The sequence below is a fragment of the Echinops telfairi genome, unplaced genomic scaffold (assembly GCF_000313985.2).
Source record: "Echinops telfairi isolate 266 unplaced genomic scaffold, ASM31398v2 ScPeMD7_7421;HRSCAF=8459, whole genome shotgun sequence".
In the NCBI taxonomy this organism is placed as follows: domain Eukaryota; kingdom Metazoa; phylum Chordata; class Mammalia; order Afrosoricida; family Tenrecidae; genus Echinops; species Echinops telfairi.
This window is the reverse complement of record NW_022111321.1, coordinates 21,408,118-21,421,330: the sequence shown is the minus strand read 5'-3', so window position 1 is coordinate 21,421,330 and position 13,213 is coordinate 21,408,118. Positions and strand designations below refer to the sequence as shown.

The window sequence follows — 13,213 nt, the reverse complement described above, 5'->3', positions numbered from 1 at the left end:
AGGAGGAGTCAAGGACCTGTGGTGTCCTGGAAGAACACTTAAGAGTGTGGGCAGACCTGCCAGTGGCAGGTAATGACGATGACGTGACGAGAGAGCAAAAGACCCACCAGCACTTGAGACTCACGATGTGAACACCTTAACAGGCGAGCACGGAGAGTTTAAACAGGAGAGTAAGACTGCTGGAACCACATCTTGGAGACCTCATTCTGCAGACAGTAGAATATGGTCAACCTTCTAGCTTTGGAGAAACCTGTGAGGCAATCAGTCAACAATTCAAGTGATAGAAGAGAAGAACCTACAATGAAGCCGTCACAGTGGGATCAATGCCAGCAGAAAGGCAAATTCCAGAAACAGGCCAGGGGTGACTGAGGAGATGTAGACAGTGACAAAAAGAGGGTCCAAAAATGATGTTTGAATGATGCTGCTGCCTTACGTGAAAAAAAGATGATATGAAGAGCCAGCGTTGAGGGAAAGCCACCTGTTCATTTTGGAAGAAGAACTGAGCGATGCACGGGATCATCAGGGAAGTCAGTCCTGTTCTACAATCTGAGCGCACAGAGGAGAGATAAACCCAAAGGACCGAGTCGTCACTGTTGTCAGTGTTGGCAACCCAATGGTTGTGCTCAGGAAAGGTGTGCATCAGGGTTGCCCCCCCTGCCCATCCTCGTTCACTCTGTATGCTGAGCAAAGCATCAGAGAACCTGGGTAACAGGAAGAATGCAGCGTCGGGATTGGAGGGAGGCTTACGAACAACCGGTGGTCCGCAGATGACACAACCTGCTTGCTGAAAGCGAAGCACTTGCTGATGAAGGTCAAGGATTGCAGCCTTCAATATGAATGACAATGTAAACAAAACCCAAATCCTCACGACTGAACGAATAGGTAACAAATATCATGAAAAATGGAGAAAATAACGTAATCGTATTTTGCCTTGCTTGGATCCACAATCAATTCTCATGGAAGCAGCAGTCAAGAGATCAAAAGACTCATTACATTAGGTAAATCTGCTGCACAAGACTTCTTTAAAGTGTTGAAAAGCAAGGAAATTACTTTGCGGGCTAAGTTGTGCCTGACTTAAGTCATGATATTTTCAGTGGCCCCCTGTGCATAGGAAAGTTGGACATTGAATATATAAGACTGAAGAAGAATCAATGCATTTGAATGATGGTGCTGCTGAATAATATAGAAATTACTGTGGACTACCAAAGGACAAATAAATCTGTCTTGGAAGAAGTACAGCCAGAATATTCCTTAGAGGGAAGGATGAGGAGATTTCATCTCGCGTACTTTGGACATGCTGTCAGGAGAGACCAGTCCCTGGAGAAGGACATCCTGCTTGGTAGAAGGCCAGTGAAAAGCATGAAGACCCTCGACAAGATGGACTGACACAGTGGCTGCAGTGAGGGGCTCACACCTAACAACAGTTGTGAAGATGGTATAGGACTGGGTGGTGTTTCATGCTGTTGTATACAGGGTCACTGTGAGTCAAAACCAACTCGATGGCAATTAACAACAACGATCAAATGAGGCCCTTTATATAATTCTCTCTTTTCAGCCTCCTCCGGTCACTGAAACAGATATTATTAGCCCCATTTTCCCTATGGGAACATAGTTCAGGATGAGAGTTTTGATAAATGGTAAGGCTAGGAAATGCGCCTATTCCATTTTATGGCAAAGGAAATATTATTTCTACAACACACACACACACACACACAAAGATGACGAGAGAAAAGAAGGCTCAAGGCAGACGCTGGACTGTCAACATTAAAGGGACAAGTGCAGTGACATGAACAATTACAACAGAAAATTCTATTAGAACATCCCATCATAGGGAGAGAAGATGGATCAGAAGAGGGTATCATGGGGGTGTAGAGGGAAGAGTGACTATTAAGAAAGGTAGTCATTAAGGGCCAGGGCTACAGAAAAATCAGACTGAGGGTTTTGGAAAGTTTAATGGTGATGTCGAAGTATGGAAATTGAAGCTTAGAGCAGAGAATGGAGTCTCAAAGCTCCACACTTCAGGGATAGGACCAGTCATCCCAGGATCTATCAACATGAGGCCTTATGGAAGTGGCCAAGAACCAAGACCAAACTCACCGCCACTGAGTCAATATCAAAGACCTCCATATAGGGGGTTTTGAGACTGTAAATCTTTGCAGAAGCAGACAGCCTCATCTTGCTCCCTGGGAGCAGCTGGGGGGTTCAAACTGCTGATCTTGCACGGAATCACCCAATCCGGAACCCATTATGCCACCAGGGCTCCTGGAAGCAGCAAAGAGGGCACTTGTTAAAGTGAGAGTGGTCAAGGAACTGGGAAGTCAGGCTGTCATCACCTGAATCTTGAAATCTGCCCAGCCTCGGTGGTCGGTATTAATGTGCTGAGGACATTGGCTATTGTGCTCAGATTCATGCAGTTAAAAAACAACAACAACAAAGGATAAGCATTCCTTCAATTGTTGGCAAAGAAAAGTTCAACTGAAGAAAAGCCTTTGGCATGTCACTACTATATCTTCATGTTGACAAGGATCTATCTGTCCACTGGCACCTAATGGGGTGATCAGTATGTCAGCAATCGAGGGGGGCTAGGGTTACACACAGGCTCAGGGCTACACAGGCTTTAGACCTCTGCCCCTCGCTGTAAATCTACTCTGGGGAACCAACCAGCCACTAAACGAAGCCTGAGCTTGCCTCCCCTTTGACCTGAAGGCAAGGAGTAGACAAGACCCTGCTCCTGCTATAAATGCTCATGGCTGGCCCTGAAAAGAATTTTTTTTTTAATTTGCAGGACAAGGTAGACAACCCAGAAGACAATCATCCCTTCACTTCCCCACAAAGATGTTTACCTTAAAAGAAGCTTGGGGTGAAAGCCAAGGCCATGAGGAGATCTGCTGCTTTGTTTTGAAGAACTTTCTGGAGTTCCTACTTCCACAGCAGATGTAATACCATATGTTTTTCACAAGGCTGTTTACTGTATGGTGGGTGGACTAATAGTTTTCTTTCTTGATTGCTTTCTTTTTTCTCAAAACCTTCTTTCAAAGGACAAGTAAGTGAATGCCAGATATATAAAATGAAGAAAAGCTAACCCGGGAAGGTTCAGGTCCGAGTAGGGGACCGGCAACCCAGTTCATTCACTCTCCTTTTCCACCTCAAACCTCTACCCCAGCCCTGTCAAAGTAACTGCTCAAAGCAGTGGTTCTCAACATGTGGGCAGCGACCCCTTTGAGGGTTAGATGAACCTTTCACAGGGGTCATCTGATTCATAACAGTAGCAAAATGACAGTGATGAAGAAACAACGAAAATAATTGTATGGTTGGGGGGTCACCACAACATGAGGACCTGTATGAAAGGTCATGGCATTAGGAAGGTTGAGAACCACTGCCTTACCGTCTTTTAACATTGTTTTAAAGAGCACAGCTTTGCCATGGTCATGGTTGAGAATATGCACCACAAAACGCATACACGAATTCCAGTCTGTACAGGAACAGTGGAGTGACCGTGAGTGCATTTATCCAGTTGTGTAATCGGGCTCAAACTCCTTTCCCCTCACTAGCATGAACCTTCCTGGAAGGTCCTATGGAATCTTTTGGTTGCTGCTGTCAATAGATAAACTGTAAAGGAGCGGCACATGCAAGGCAGGCATTCTTCCCTTATCGAAACTATCCTTTGGCTTTAAGATGACTTCAGGGAATTGTGGAGCTTAAGCTCTCAAAATCAAAAAGACCTCACCTGGGTTTCTTCTGGCACTGTCATTTTAAAAGTCCATGACTCAGAGAAGACAAGATAGAATGGGGTTGGCCAAATTAAAATATGTGAGTAAAAGAACATTTCTTGAACATACCCTGAGTTCTTGGCCTATTTCTTTCTTTTTCTTTTTTTAATTTTACTTCTTGGTTTGTCTCTAACAGTAGCTGGAGAGCCACAGTTCAACCATGAGCAGATTCAGCTCCCAGAGGAAATGTATCCACCAGCTCTTGGGACGCTGCCCAGTTGACCCTGCTTTCCTCCTCGGTGGGAACATGCCCCCTCTGCCCATAGAGCGGTGGGCCTGTGACCAAGCCCATATGGTATTCCCCCCTCCCCCTCCACTGATTACAGATCTGATAGGGTTCATAGGTCAAGCTCAGGCTGGCATTTTTTGGAACCATCACGCAGAGGTAGATTCAGTCTCGCTCTAGAGCCCAAACTTGTAGGACACAAAGCTCCGACGATCCCATAAGCCGTGCTATCCCAGGAGAGAAAGAACCTGTAGAGAAAGGGACTCGAACCACCCAGAGGAAGCAGACTGAGGGATCCTGTCAGTGCTGCAGTTCTTGGATCGCATTGTCCCTGCCCTTCCCTGGGTTGGTCTTGCAGCGGTTCCTGGGGTTCTGGGAGTCAGTAAATGCTGGTTTCTGCCTTGCCTGGTGAGAGCCAGTGTCACAGTCTGCTTCTGCTGGCTTTGGCAAAGACACAGAACTTTGGAAACCGTATGGGGCCATTCTCTACCTCCCAGGGCTTCCATGAGCAGAACTGGCTCAAAGGCAGTGGGTTTATTTGTTTTTACTTCTACTGCTAGTTCAAGTTGGATTCCTGTTACTTTCAACCAAACTAACTACAAACAAACAAGAAGGCCAGCACATGCCGAGTCCAACCAACCTACCCTGGGAGGGGGGCCGGAGGACTGCCAGCCTAAAGGAGCCGTTTAGAACCTGGGAGGGGGGTGGGTATGATCATCCTGTGAGTCAGGCCTAAAAAAAACCAAACTCATGGCCATCGAGCCGATCCTGACTCACAGCAACCCCATCGGGAAAAGAAAAGTCGACATAGCAACAAGTGCTGTGAAAGAGCCCCGGTGCCGTAGCTGGCTGTGCACTGAGCTGCTAACCACATCATAGACTTTGCCGCCCTAGTGACAAAGATGAGTGTCTACCCTTGTCAGGATTTACAGTCTGGGACATCCACAGAGGGAGTTCTACTGAGGGCTGTAAGGTCATTATGATCCAGAACCAATCGACTTGATGACAATGGATTTTGAGGGACGCTCCGGTCATATTGCGGGAGTAGTAGTGGTCACAAGAAGTGATTTGTTGCGAAGGCCTTAGCAACCAGCTTCCTCCATAACGCTCCAAATCACCCTACAATTTGAGCTGACTCTCCCAGCATACAACAGGAAGGCTACAGTTTGTGATGGTCGTCTGACATGGTTAATGTAACTGGTATCGTTAAACTGGACATCTGAAAGGAGGTCTGGTGGTGCAGTGTGTAAGTGCTTGGCTGCTAACCAAAAAAGTTGGTATTCCGAACCAAGTGGCTCCAAGGGTGAAAGATGCGGCAGTCTGCTTTCAGGAAGATTATCGCCTAGGGGGCCTCTGGGGCAGTTCTACTCTGTCCCGTAGGGTCTATAGGAGTTGAATCAACTCAACAGCAATAGATGTATGTGTAGCACACCTGATAAATCTTGAGTTGGTATGTGTTGTTGTATATGTAGTCTTACAAAAATAATTAAGTGAACTAAAAATTCTTTTCTTTGACTCTTTCAGTACGGTACTTCTGTCCCCATTCTTCAATGGTACATGGAACCCAGACCTTGAAAGTTGTCTTGCTGCCTGGCAACTGTTGGCTTATCTATTTTTCTTTAGGATCTGCCCTTCCTTCCAAACAAGCAAATAAACCCCGACCCTCAGGGTGACACAAAATTCCTGTGGGGGCTTGTTTGGTCCACGCTCCAAAAACACTGATTGGGCTTCAGTGGGGCTGTCTGTGGGACCCACTGTTTCTGCACAGAGACGCCCAAGAAGCCTGCACTGTGGCTCCCTGCTGGGAAACAAAAGCAAACAAGAAAAGCAGCAGGCTTTTGTGGTACACAGAGAGGCAGCCCAGAAAGACACAAGAATGGCGGAGGAAGGAAATAGGCTCTAGAGTGAAACCAGAGAGCTGGTCAGCCCTTTGAGACCCTCCAGCAGCAGCAGATGTGGGTGGAGGATGGGGTTACAGCTAAGGGCCCGGGAGAAAGGCAGGAGGATTGCAGAGCCTTGCGTTATCATTGGCCAGTCAGAGGGCACACTTTGTATTTCTTTTCTTTTAACTCTGTCAGGGCTTGTCTGAACCAAGGAAGGTCGTTGTTCATTAAACCCAGTTCCTAATTAGGGGGAAATGAAGTTCTCAAATACAAATATTATTAAATTTCTTCTCCAAATGTAGAGCTATTTAGCCCGCTGGATAAAGGCGGATATATCAGAAAGTGAAGAGCTAAAGATTTTCTGAAAGATCTTAGTCCTTAGCCTTCATTCTCATTGGTTGAGTTCCCCTAACACTGTGTTTCTTCATGAGTACTTATTACAAGGTAAGTGTTCAACAAATGCATATGGATGAGTGGATGGGTGGGTGGATGGGTGGATGAAGTGTTGCTAGATAGTCTGGGAGTATGTTTTATGCAGAAAACAAGACAGGGAGCACCTCTTGAGGCCTTTGGGATTGGTTTCCTTTCCCGTTCCCACACCAGGTCTCTGAAGGTTAAACTTAAATGGGGCCTGGTTAAGGAAATCCACTCAGGAGAGTGCCCTTTAGCATGGTTGGTCTTTGAGGCCTAGACAACAAGGCCAGTCATGGCAGCCAAAGCGTTTCTAGCACTCCCCAGACTCTGGGAACTGCCTGTGGGAGGGGCACCTGGCAAACAGCGCCATATCACTGCCCCACACGCCTGGCCAACGCAGCACTCACCACGAGGAACGTAAAGCTGCCGGATAGCTTGATGCCAGGGAGCATCTGTTTGCCTGGCATTGGCTCCTATGGGAACAAAGCCAACACTCCTGGGTGGAGAGGAGAAATCAAGTTGGGATAGAAAAAAGAAGGTTGGAGGGGGTGTGGTGCTTTGTTACATTAAAGACATAACAGGTCTTTAATTTCTACAATCAAGCACAGAGGAATCTATTGTGGAAACATGTGAGTTTCTAGTTGGCCCGATGTCGTAAATCCTACTCCATGGAAGGCCCTTAGCAGAGATATTTGCAGCAGCTGCTGCACCTGCCAATCCACTTGCTCATTCATCTGAGGTCCCATTATGAGGATGTGGCCAGAGAAGGGCTCTTCCTCTATTTCTCAGAGTTTGCCAGGATAATGAATTGTAATGTGGAATGTTTATTACACATGATGGGGAACTCTCCCACTGGGAAGGAAAGTCTGCCACGTTCTATGTGGCTAAAATCAGACACGAATTCTCTCAAGCAACATTTTAATAAAACATTCCCACAACCTCCAGAGCCTTAGGCCATGCAGACCTCAGGCATGGGTTCGCTCTTAGCCACAAGCAAGTTTTCTCTATCCTTAACCTTCCCGAGTTTGTGACTCTGAGCATTTACTGTATCATCACTGGCCTGTGACTCCATTGGGGCAGATTTTGTTATTTGACTTCTATTTTAAGCGCCTGGCCCAGTGCCGAGTAAGCAGTAATTCAGTGACTGTCTCGTGAATGAGTGCTTGCATGGCTGTTTACCAGATTATCAGGGCTAAGGAGGAGTCTTTGACTTTAGTGAGCAGGTGGGCTGGTAACTATTTGGTGCTTTTCATGATATGACTAACTAGAAAGTATCTCTACAATCTCTGGGTCTCTCCATAAATTAACTGGAATCAGAAACCAAGTGTTTTTCATCTTGATCCATCTTCACCCAATAAATGGCTGTAACACTGAATGAAAGAGTGCCTGTTGCCAAAACCTTAATATAGTCTTGGTTCTATCAACACTTTCCACCCTTCCACCACAAATATGATGTATTTTTAGAGACAGTCCAGCCCCCATAAAAACGCATCTAGAGATTCATGTTGGCACCTTAACTAATGACACTATGCCTACCACACCACCAATACCAAGTGGCAGGGGAAACAAATAAATATGTGCTTTGCAGGAAAGGCAGTGTGGAGAAACTGTAAGCGACAGAAAGCCTGGCCAGGCATGGAACCTAGGAGATCAGCTATGACAGCCAGCAGCAGCCAGGGTGGGCTACAGAATAGGGCTGTAGCCAACTGTGGAGCACTCACAATGCAAATAACCCATGTAAATAAAATAGACAGCATTGGCATAGATCAATTCTGTAAATATTTTGCCAGGGGTGTTGAGGCCAGGAGACTATTCAGGAAATGAGATAGAAAAAAAAATTCTCTCGTGCAGTGTTATGCAGCAGGGCATGCGGATTGAGAAGAGAGGCCAATGGTGGGTAGAAGCAAACCTTTACCCAGGGTAGACTTCTCCATCTGCCGGGTTCTTATAATTAAGCAATTAGGGTCAGAGCCCAATCTCCTGTGGCCCTTGGCTCTTCAACAGGCAATGAACTCAGAGTTCTAATCATATAGAATTATAAAGGTTCTAGTCAGTGGTTCTCAACCTTCCTAATGCCTCGACCCTTTAATACAGTTCATGTTGTGGTGGCTCCCAACCATAAAATTATTTTCAATGCTACTTCATAACTATAATTTTGCTACTGTTATGAATTGGGCAATCCCTGTGAAAGGGTCGTTCGACCCCCAAAGGGGTCGAGAGCCACAGGTTGAGAACCGCTGTTCTAGGTGATGCTCGAGAGCAGCTTCATATCTGCTTGGGTCATGCCCAGATGACTGGGCACATGTGTGGTATTCTTAGGAACACCACAGAAAGAGTTTCTCGGAGGAACTGAAGTGTACTTTGACACTAGCTTTTAAGTCCCAATTTACATCCCTATTGCATGAATCTAATAAAAGAGAGAGAAGATGATTGGATCTAAAAAGTAACCCCAGAGGCTGGTGTAGGTCAAGTGGAGGCCCATCCACCCTAAAATAATCAATCTAATCATTATATAGTAGCACTACATGTGATACTATATGTACAAAGAAAAATATATATTTAAAAGAATGAAACTATAATAGGCCAGTCAATGTCACATAGTACTACTATCATCATGTAGTTAGTGTCCGTTTCAGAGAGTAACCAAAAGTAGGAATTCCTACCTTTCAGACCTCCCACTGGAAAGGAACAGATGAAAGTTAGCCTGCGGAAGGGGTGGAGCACAGCTTCCAGGATGGACGCCATGGGTAGAAAATCAACCGTCAGAGGGAAAAGAGGCATTATTGTATTATTCTAGATATTAATAATTTATGAAGCTCTGCATCTGTTGTTTTTAGGAAGAGTCCATTACCACCATACATTAAAAAAAAAAAGAAGACAAACTTTCCCACTTGCTCTTTTTCGTTAAGGTTCACAAGGAATGGAAGGCAGGGGGTATGTTTTGAAAAATCACCAACACATGAAAAAGTTAGCAAGCCTCTTGGTTCACCAAGCACTTTAGTTAAGAGTCCGTGGTGAAAATGAGCAGAAGGCAAAGGCTGGGCGGATTTTTCCCTCCTAATCAAACAGTCGAACCTGATATCTGGGGGCTGGATTTGAAAAAATTTTAAAAACAGGGAGGAGGTCACAAGAAGACCCAAAGGGGCATTGCTACAGTTAGTCAATGAGTCAGACCTGCGTGGCTAAGCACTAGGGAGGTCCTGCTGCAGAAAAGGCGGCTTCCGGGCTCCTCTGCGTTTCAACTCTGACGGCAGCTCTTTGTTAACGGTCCCCTGGTCCCCTTGCGTGTGCTCCAGGGGAGTGGGAGTGGCCCAAAGGTCTGACGATTGGATGGCGAGCCAGGCAGGATGCCAGCTCTGCCCCGGTGAAGGCGGGGAGCCCCCTCTGCCAGAGGAGAATTCTGACTCGGTTGGTTCGGTTGGGACAGCCTTTTTGCAGCTTTTCCCAGTGTCTGGAACGAGGCGGGACGCAGGGGCCCGCGGTGGGGAAGGTTCTGAGGCAGGTCAGGCTGCAGAGCGGCTTAATTAGAAACAGGAATTTAGGGGAATCGCCTGCATTGCAGCTGCTGGGAGAAAATCGTACACACAGTCAGGAAAATGGTTAGCTCTGAGGGAAAAGGCAGGGATTGGAGGGGCGGCCAAGGGTCTGTCGGGCTTAGCTTGCCTTTGATGTTCATATTTAAGGAGGTGATGTAGTCATGAGTTACTTGTGTGATTATAACTGACTTACAGAAAACTCCGGTTTATGAATGAGCTGCGTGGAGGGAAAGAGGATGAGGTGGAAAGAAAGGGGGAGATGACGAGGGAGATGGAGAGGGAGAGAAGGCAAAACTAGCGGCCTGGATTCCGTGTAGGGGACTCCCTGGGGGAGGCAGGAGAGGTGGGGCTGGAGGCAATGGCAGACGCGTGGATCAAGTGGCACCGGGGGAAAGGAAGTGGCCCAAACACAAGTTTCCGGGGCGCAGAGAAGGAAATGGAATAAACAACCGAATGCTGAGAATAGACAAGTGTCTGCAGGATGACCCCCCTGCTAGATCAGAGCCCCTCCTGCGGGGCAGCCAGAGCTCCCAGATGGCTCTCTGCTCACACACAGAAGGGAGCAAAGGTTTGGCTCCCCGGAACCGGACCCAGGTATCCAGGTCCACTCTCTCGTTATAGTCCATGGCTCCTCTCTGCCAACCACCGTCTTTGGCTGAAAAGAAACCCACAGCCCTAAATTTAGAAGGACGTGCAAATGGTGCTTCCTGCCCTCCACCCACAGCCCCTGCCTTCTCAAACTTTCTACAATGGCAAGGCCACCCCAGCCCTCCCTGGCGCAAGGAGATTCCAACCCGGTTTGCTCTGCAAAGCCGATGAGCACTCGGCCACACATACAGGGACTTCCCTGAGGACTTCCTCGGGGAGGATCCCGGGTCAGTGCGGACCACTTCTTTTGAGAAGAGATGATTTCTGCTTTGTGGGTTCAAATGAACCACCATCGCCCGGTTTAGCTGGAGACAGGGAACCCTTTTAATTTATCCTAGTTCACCCATCTGCACTGTAACCATCAGCTTAGCCCCCCTTAGGGGCTCTGCAGGCGCCTAGGAGGAGGGGGGATGGAGGAGAAGCCCATCCAAGATTAGGCGGGAGGCGCTGGGGGAAGGGAGTTGGGGAGTGGGAGGGGCGGGGTAGTTACCTCATTGAAGCCCTCCTGCAGGACGTCCAGCAAGTTCCCCCGGGTCAGGCAGGCTAGCATTGTTCCTGCCTCGCTTCCCCCGGCAGGGTTTCCAGGCCAGGGAGTCGCCGCTGCCACCTCCTCCCTCTTCACACAAAGACTCTCGCTCAGCTCACGGGGATCTCTCCGGAGTCCCGCATGCCACTTACTGGAAACCCCGACTGGAGCCAAAGTAGCGGCTTCCACTGGGCATGCTCGCCCAGGAGCCGCGGCTGGCGGGGCCGGCGGGCGCTGTGGCGCGGTGGTTCCTATAGAAACAGATGGCGTACAGGATGGAGCGGCGCCTGCCATGGGCTGTGCTCAAAGCTCAGCACTGCGGGCGGAGGGGAGGGCGGGAACGCCGCGTGTACGTACTGCACATACCCCACACACATACACAGCTTATGTGCTGGCGTGTAATACTCACACGCGCAAACGCGCAGGTTGACTCCAGGCGAGCAGGCAGTGTGTGCAGGCACTTGCATACACACACGTCACACGCACCAGGCTTGCCTTGCAGGAAGACGTGCCTGGGTGGATGTGCAGGACACACACACACACACACACACACACAGACACTCATCCTCTGTAAGACCACAAGCGCCCCACCGCAAGGTGGGTGGGGAGGGTAATGAATCATAAGAATTTTTTTCCCCCAGACTAACAGAAAACAGCAACCTTTTCCCACTTGAGGCCTGGGCAGTGAGGTTAGGCTAAAGAGGAGGCATGCCAAAATAGAGGAAACAAAAACAAAAACAAAAAAAGGATCTGACACATCAGAAAAAAAGAAAGAGGATAAAAACTTTTGTTACTGGTGTTCTTAGAACCCATTTAACACATACACCCAGCATAGCACCTCACAACAGAAACCCCAAGGATAAACCAAGGACAACCACAGCTTTACCCCCAAATGCATGCCCGTCTGCCTTTCTGATCACTGCCAAAATGCAAAATGAGTGTTCTAATCAATAGGTGTTCATTCGAATAAATAACCTCAGAAAGGTGCCGGTGCTTTTGAAAAACAGGTAAACAGAATTAGTCCTCTTTGTTTCTAGTTATTCCAGCCACAGCCGTGATGATTTGTGAAGAATACTAATCACTTGCACTCTCAGTACAGGATCTTGTATCTACCGGAAAACAGGAAACTGAAAGCTGAAAGAACAGCCACATTGCATTGCACCTCATTACTCCAGATGGAGGGGAAGGGTCTCCACGGCCAATGCTCAGAGAGGGTCAGGCCCCTGCCCACGGACACAGCCGGTCAGTGCTGGAGACCGCTTGAGGAGCTGACCTCTACACTGGAGATTTCCCACACAGCTCAGATTCGTACCCCCAGCCCCCTATTTCTTTAGCAAGAAAAGGCAGTCATGGGTGCTGGTCAACCTAGTGACCTCCTCCTCAGGCCACCAGGAAAAAGAAAAACACACCCCAGAGATGGACTAGACCATTGCATCTGAATGTCGAAAGCTGCTCAGCAAGAAGATGCTTCTGGGAAAAGACAGCATGAGCAGGAAGGAGAAACCGTGTAGGTACTGAGTGGCTGCTGCTGGGTGAAAGGGTTCCATTCTGGCTAAAGCTAGGGAAGAGCTTTGATGCCAAATAAACTTGTCTGTTGTTGTTGTTAGGTGCATCGAGTGGACTCTGACCTATCGTGACCCTATGCACAATAGAACAAAACATGGCATGGCCCAGCCCTGCACCAGCCTCACAGTAGTTCCTAGACCTGAGCCCACTGAAGCAGCCATGGGTCAATTCATCTCATCCAGAACCTTCTTCTTTTTCGCCGCCCCTCCACTTTACCAAACATTATGTTCTTCTACAGCAGTGGTTCTCAACCTGTGGGTCGCGACCCCTTTGGGGGTCAAACAACCCTTTTGGGGGTCAAACGACCCTTTCACAGGGGTCCCCTAAGACCATTGGAAAACATATTTCCAACGATTCTGTTAGGAACTGAGACACCACTTCTCTATCTGTCTCCAAGTGGGTCTGCCCACCTGTAGATATGCCCATATATGAGTACCCAGCGTGAATACTTACCCATGCTACACCATGCTTCAAGACAAAATTCATTTATTCATCATTAGAAATAAATATTTCGCAATATATAATTACATATGGTTTTTGTGATTAATCACTATGCTTTAATTAGGTTCAATTTGTAACAATGAAAATACATCCTGCATATCAGATATTTACATGATGATTCATAACAGTAGCAAAATTAGTTA

The 13,213-nt window shown here is 47.6% G+C and overlaps 1 protein-coding gene across 1 annotated transcript in view; it reads right to left on the bottom strand.

The window, feature by feature from the left end:
* DIXDC1 (DIX domain containing 1) overlaps positions 1–11,144 on the bottom strand; it is an 84,198-nt gene extending 73,054 nt beyond the window's left edge. The window contains exon 1 of the mRNA XM_013006248.3: positions 10,968–11,144. Within this exon, the coding sequence (XP_012861702.2) occupies positions 10,968–11,027 (60 nt within the window). The 5' untranslated portion in view covers positions 11,028–11,144. The remainder of the gene's footprint in view (positions 1–10,967) is intronic.
* Positions 11,145–13,213: the final 2,069 nt, after the last annotated feature.